The 6,655-nt window shown below is 62.9% G+C and overlaps 1 protein-coding gene across 1 annotated transcript; it reads right to left on the bottom strand.

Annotated features, from left to right (window-relative positions):
- Positions 1 to 520: 520 nt before the first annotated feature.
- On the bottom strand, positions 521 to 3,334 carry SELPLG (selectin P ligand). The gene is made up of 2 exons (XM_068163346.1): positions 3,111 to 3,334; positions 521 to 1,952 (listed from the first exon to the last, which is right to left on the bottom strand). Exons 1-2 carry the CDS (start codon positions 3,127 to 3,129, stop codon positions 694 to 696), a joined length of 1,278 nt encoding a protein of 425 aa, XP_068019447.1. The 5' UTR covers positions 3,130 to 3,334; the 3' UTR covers positions 521 to 693.
- Positions 3,335 to 6,655: the final 3,321 nt, after the last annotated feature.

Here is a 6,655-nt window from a genome sequence, read left to right as displayed (position 1 = left end):
CTCCCAGCCCTGGCCACACCCAGGCAGGCACAGCCCTGGCCAATGCCACCCTTCGAGGCCAGGAGCCTGAGTCTGCCACCGCCTCTTTGGCCAGCAGGCACAAGCCCTGGACACACAGACACCATCCCAACAGGCAGTGATGGTCCCCAAGGTGTCCCCTGGCAGGGCAGGAACAGTTACACCATCAGCCTCCAGCACCCCGTGCCCCTGCCCACACCTCCGCCCTGGCACCGCCACCCTTCCCGCTCCCACACCGCGGCACTGGGCCAAGCTCTGCGCTGGCAGGGGGTCCTGGGGGCTGTGGTCCCCAGTGCCCTGGGGTTGGACCCTCAGCTCAGCAGGCAGCGGCCGCAAGTTTTGTTTACGTTCCCTCCAGGGGGGGCTGTGGCTGCTGCTGTGGGAGGAGGAGGGAGAAGTGAAATCGTGGCGGAGGATGTGGGCAGGCAGCGGAGCGGGCATGGGGATGGGGGGGCGGGGGGGAGCTGGTGGGTGCCATCCCCACCAGGAAAAGACCATCATGCCCAGGTAACACTTTAATGGGTGGCGTCAAGGGCTGAGCAGCTCCTCATCACACCAGTCCAAGTTACAAACCACGAATCCAAGGAGACAGGGGTCCCCCGCCCACGGCAGAGCGGGCACCGTGCCCGGGCTCGTCCCCTCGGCGCTCTGGGCTGCAGTTCCCACTCACGCCGCTCAAGAGTGGTCCGGCAGGAAGCTGCTGAGAGTCAGGTTGTCACCATCCAGCTCGGAGCCAGGGTCGAGCAGCGTCTTGGGGCGCCGGGCAGCCCCGGTGCCGTTGGCGGGCACCTCGCTGTCGGGCAGCAGGGAGGAGATGCAAATCATCTCGGTGTGGCTGATCTGGCGCCGTGCCGTCCGCGCCCGGCGCCACAGCAGGGCGCCCAGCACCCCCGTGCACACCATGAAGGTGGCAGCCGCCAGTGCCAGCAGCAGCACGGCCAGCAGGCATGTGCTCACCACCCTGCCGGGCGCCCAGGGGGGCGGCCCTGTGGTCCCCTGGGGCTTCGTGTGCCAAGGGGCTGAAGGAGTTGGCGTGGCTGGAGCGCCGGGCTTCTTCACCTTGTCGCCCGTGGTGGCGGTGCCGAGGGCTGGGGACGTCATCGAGCTGCTGTCCCTGTCACCGCCTGCCGTCCCCTCCTTGCTGGGCAGCGAGAGCCCAAGGACGGTGGTGAAGCTCCTCCGGGGGGCTGCCTGGGTGCTGGGTGCTGGGGGTGGCACAGAGCCCAGCAGCAGGCCAGGATCAGGGGAATCTGTCTCGTCCTCTGGATCCGTGGTGGCTGGCACGGCGAGCCCCTGCCGCAGGCTGGCAGTGGCGGCAGGCAGTGACGGTGGCACAGAGCCCAGCGTCAGCTCAGGCTCCGGGGAATGGGTTTCATCCTGTGGATCTGTTGTGGCTGGCACCACCAGTGCCCAGTGCAGAGTGGCATTGGTGCTGGGTGCCGCTGGTGGCACGGAGCTCAGCAGCAGGCCAGGCTCAGGAGAATCTGTCTCATCCTGCAGGCCCCTTGTGGTTGGCACAACGAGCCCCCGCTGCAGGCTGGCGTTGGTGGCAGGAGCTGGTGGTGGCACAGAGCCCAGCGGCAGCTTGGGCTCAAGGGAATCAGTCTGAGTGCTGCTGGGCAGTGTGGTGGCAGCATGGCTGTGCCCTGGCACGGTGGCAGCATGGCTGTGCCCTGGAGTGGCGGCAGCATGGCTGGGCCCTGGAGTGGTGGCAGCGTGGCTGGGCCCTGGCACGGTGGCAGGGGGCTGCTGCCCACCATCGTCCCTTCTCCTGCGGGAGAGTGGCAGGGGCTCAGCCTGGGGCTGCTTGGCCGCCCCCCAGACCCACTGCACGCCACGCTGCCGGCCTGGCTCCAGTGGTGGCACGGCCCTGCACGCCCACAGGGTGCTCAGCACCAGCAGCACCAGCACAGCCCGGCCCAGGGCCATGGGACCTGCAGGGGGAACAGAGCAGGAATGAAATAGGGCTGGGAGGAGGCTGAGCTCCGTTGGTCAGGCTGGAAACAGCCCCAGGGAGGGATCACACAGAGTCATGGAATGATTTAGGTTGGAAGAGACCTTTCAGATCAAGGCCAGTCCAACCCCTGAGCCAGCACTGCCAGGGCACCACCAAACCATGGCCCTCAGCACCACATCTACATGGCTCTGAAACCCCTCCAGGGATGGGGACTCCACCACTGCCCTGGGCAGCCTGGGCCAGGGCTTGACAACCCTTTTGGGAAAGAATTGTTCCTCATGTCCAACTTAAGCCTCCCCTGGTACAGCCTGAGGCCATTTCCTCTCATTCTATCATTCAATACTACGAAGACCAAGCCCCACCTGGCTCCAACTTCCTTTCAGGGAGCTGCAGAGAGCCATAAGGTCTCCCCTCAGCTTCCTCTTCTGCAGGCTGAGCAACCCCAGCTCCCTCAGCCCTGTTCTCCAGACCCTTCCCCAGCTTTGTTCTTCCTGGAGAGGGGACCCTGTCTTTGGCAGGGCTGGAGGATGTGACCACTGAGCTCCTCCAGCCGTGGGCAGCAAAGCTGTGCTCCCTCCACCTGCAGGAGCTCAGCCCAGAAGAAAGTTTTGAGGAGGAAGCTGAATGCCTGGAAATGGGAAATGAGCAGTGCTGGTGGAGGTGGCTGCTGCAGGAGGGCAGTTGCAGGATGAGTTCCCCATGCAGAAATGAAACCCCCCTGGACCTCACACACACACACATTGTGACTGTCCCCACCGTGGGGCTCATCCTCCTCCCCCTCCACTGGCCAGGCTGGTGAGGGGCTCTGGGGCCGAGGCACCCTCTGCAGCAGAGCAGGAGGAGAGACAAACCCACCCCAAACCCACCTGTATCACCTCCTTTGGTCACCAACCCCCCCATGGCAGCTCCGGTAGGTGGAAGCCAGGGAGCTCCCCGCACCCAACAGCATCCCCAGGAGGTCCCCAGGAGGTCCCCACATCCCCCACCCGTGTCCCAACCCCCACCAGGGACCAGCACTGCAGAAGGGTGGCACCCCCTTGGGCACCCACACGTGTCCCAGGGGGGGACTCCCCAAGCATCCTCTTTGCACCCACAGCATCCACACGATCCGGACCCCCCCCACGCTGGGACTCACCTTTGCAGGGGGGCACCATGGGACCCTGAGCTGCAGCACCGGCTGGCACCTCCCGGCTGTGCCAGCACAGCGGGCACCGGGGCGGCCTCGGGGCGTCGTGGGCTGCCCTCTGCCTGCGCGGGAAGGCAGGGACGGAAGAGCTGCTGTGGTTTCAGAGCTGAGAGGGGGAAGGACGTCACGCCAGCAGCGAGGCCACCAAAGGATGGGGGCCGTGGGCACCCAGGGTGTGGGGGTGCAGACCCAAAAAGGGGGCTCCCACCCCTCTGGAAGCCCCCAGAGCGGCCCAGCTCCAGCAGTGGGGCCGCTGAGCTGCCTGCCAAGGTTTGCGCGGCCCCAAAAGCAGAAGTGATGGGAAACCTGGTGCCAGGGCTGCCAGACAGCCCCCCCGGGCACGGGGTGGGCACAGACAGCGGGGAGGGAGGAGGTCATGGGACATGGAGGTAGCTCAACGCCATGAAATGGCTTCATATGCAAGGAGGAGGAGGAGGAGGAGGAGGAGGGCAAGGGCCTGGCTCAGTGTAGTTGCAGAACCCTCACACCGGGAACTGTCTCTTGGCACCGATGTCCTCAGGTGGCAGCCTGTAGGTGAGGAGCTCTTGGGGGGCTCTGGGGGGCACCAGGCATGGTCCTGGCCACATAGCTCTGCAGGGCTCACCCCACCCTAACCACAGGCAGGAGGTGCAGCTGCAGGAAGGATGCTGCAAGAGCACATCCGCTGCAAACGCCCTGCGGCTGCTGCCGGGGCTGTAAACAGCCCCCACCCCCGGGCGGCATCCCTGCCCCCACCCCCTGCCACGGCCTGCACCCACCCCAACCCTCCCCAGAGCCTCCTGCCCACGAGGGCTGGGCGAGGGTCCCAGCTCCTGCTGCCCCTAGAGCGCTTGTGGGAAAACAGGCCCAGGAGAGGGTGTTCAGGTCAGTGGGAGCAGGGGGATGAGCATCTCCTGGGATGAGACCACGGTGTGGCAGGGTAGCTAGGGAGCATCACCCCTCTGAGGGCAGCCCTGACCCATCTCCAGGCACAGCCTGGCCTTTGGGTTGGGTCAGGAGGTATCAGAGGCAGATGAAGGTGGTGGAGAAGTCATAGAACCACAGACTGGGTTGGGTGGGAAGGGACCTTTGAAGCTCACCCAGTCCACCCCCCTGCACTCTGCAACTAGAGCAGGTTGCTCACAGCCCCAGACAGCCTGACCTAGAATGGTGCCAGGCATGGGCCATCTCCCAACTCTCTGGGCACCCTGGGCCAAGCTCTCACCACCCTCAGTGCCAAACATTTCTTCCTTCTCTCCAGTCTGAATCTCCCTCTTTCAGTTTGAACCCTCACCCCTTGCCCTGTCACAACAGGTCCTGCTCAGAAGTCTGTCCCCAGCTTTGGTTGGCCTCTTCAAGCACTGACAGGGCAGCAGGTGCCCCCATGCAGGGTGAGACACTGCAGCCCCAGGGACTGAGTGATGCCTTCCAGCCTGGGCTTTTTCTGTTGCTCCAGGTTGCCCTGCACCCTTGAAGCAGGTTTCAGCTGGGAAAGAGCAGAACAAGCCCCACACCAGCTCCAGGGCAGTCTCCAGTGGTGGAGTTCATTCTGGAGACCACCTCACCCTGATCTCAGCTACCCAGACCATCAAGTCCTACAGAGTCATAGACCTGCTCGAGTCAGAAAAGCCCTCAAAGCCCAACCATCAGCCTAAGACCACCATGGCCATCAAACCATGTCCCAGGATGCCATGGCCACACCTTTCTGCAACATTCTAGGGATGGTGACTCCACCACCTCCCTGGGCAGCCTGTTCCAGTGGCTGAGAACCCTTTCAGTAAAAAAGTTCCTTCTAAGCTCCAACCTAACCCTTCCCTGGCACAATTTCAGGCCACTTCCTCTCCTTCTATCACCTAATAGCAGGGAGAAGAGCCTGACCCCACCTTGCAGGGAGCTGGAGAGGAGCCTGACCCCACCTCACCCAAACCTTGCAGGGAGCTGGACAGGAGCCTGACCCCACCTCACTCCAGTCTTGCAGGGAGATGGAAAAGAGCCTGATCTCACCTCACTCCAGCCCTGCAGGGAGCTGGACAGGAGCCTGACCCCACCTCACTCCAGCCTTGCAGGGAGATGGAGAAGAGCCTGACCTCACCTCACTCCAGCCCTGCAGGGAGCTGGACAGGAGCCTGATCCCACCTCACTCCAACCTTGCAGGGAGCTGGGGAAGAGCCTGACCCCACCTCACTCCAGCCTTGCAGGGAGATGGAGAAGAGCCTGACCCCACCTCACTCCAACCTTGCAGGGAGATGGAGAAGAACCTGACCCCACCTCACTCCAACCTTGCAGGGAGCTGGGGAAGAGCCTGACCTCACCTCACTCCAACCTTGCAGGGAGCTGGGGAAGAGCCTGACCCCACCTCACTCCAACCTTGCAGGGAGCTAGAGAGAGCCCAACCCCACCTCACACCAACCTTGCAGGGATCTGTAGAGAGCAATCCCCAAGGTGTGATCCCGGGGGCGGTACAGAGCCGAGGGGAGCGGAGGAATCCCGGAGGAGCTGCCGGGACTCCCACGGCTGGGGGTGGGTGGGTGGGGGCGGTGCCAGCAGGGTCAGCGATCAGAGCCGCGGCGCAGGGAGCAGGGGGAGGCGAGGAAGGAGGAGGCAGAGCAGAGGCAGCTTTTATAATCAATGAACTCTTTTTAATCTTTTGAAAATGGAAGCAAATATTCGGACAGGTAAGGATGGCCGCTCTATAAGAGCGCATCTTGCAGGACTCGGCTGGTTCTCTCCTGGGATTATCACGGCTACAAAAAAGCTTCAGGCACTGACTCCGGTTGAGCCTGGCGAGGCATCAGTTCATTTAAATAAGAACACAGGCTTCGGAACTCAACAAACACAAACACCACCGCGGCAGCCTTTCCTCCGCCCTCCTCCTCGGCCCTTCTTCTACCGCACCCCGACACCACCCCCACCACCCCCCCCCGGGGCGTTTCCCATCCTCCGGCGTCTCTCTCCCAACACACTTTTGATTTCCTTCTGATTAGAATTAGTAATTAACAAAAACAACCCCAAACTAAACTCGACCCCAAAGGTCCCCAAGCACACAACCCTGAAGTCACACGTAGGGATTGACACAGATATCACCGGTTGGGGGGTGGGGGGAAGGGGAGGGGGAGAAAAAGGAGGTGGGAGAGAAAGATGAGGAGAGGGAGAAAGAGGAGGGAGGGGAGAGGAGGGAGGGGAGAGGAGGGAGGGGAGAGGAGGGAGGGGAGGGGAGGGAGGGGAGGATGTTTGGGGTTAATTCTCCACAAAAAGATGAAAGGTGACTGACAAACATGGTGGCACGGCCTCATCTCAGCCACCGAGTGCAACACAAACCTCACCCCACAGGCAAAAGCACCGGGAGATACTGGACGGGGCAGGGAGGAGCAGTGACAGCAGGCAGAGGGCTAGGGGACACCTGGTCCTGCTGCTGTGCCCACTGCTCAGAACCACGGAAATCCCACCCTCAGGAAGCTCTCATGCTATGGAATTCTACCTCCCCTTCTGTCTCCTCCTCACCTCTCTCCAGCTAC

Source organism: Melanerpes formicivorus, unplaced genomic scaffold, assembly GCF_026170545.1.
Source record: "Melanerpes formicivorus ecotype bairdi unplaced genomic scaffold, bMelFor1.0.p_v2 SCAF_72, whole genome shotgun sequence".
Lineage (NCBI taxonomy): Eukaryota > Metazoa > Chordata > Aves > Piciformes > Picidae > Melanerpes > Melanerpes formicivorus.
This window is presented reverse-complemented; position numbering and strand designations above follow the sequence as displayed.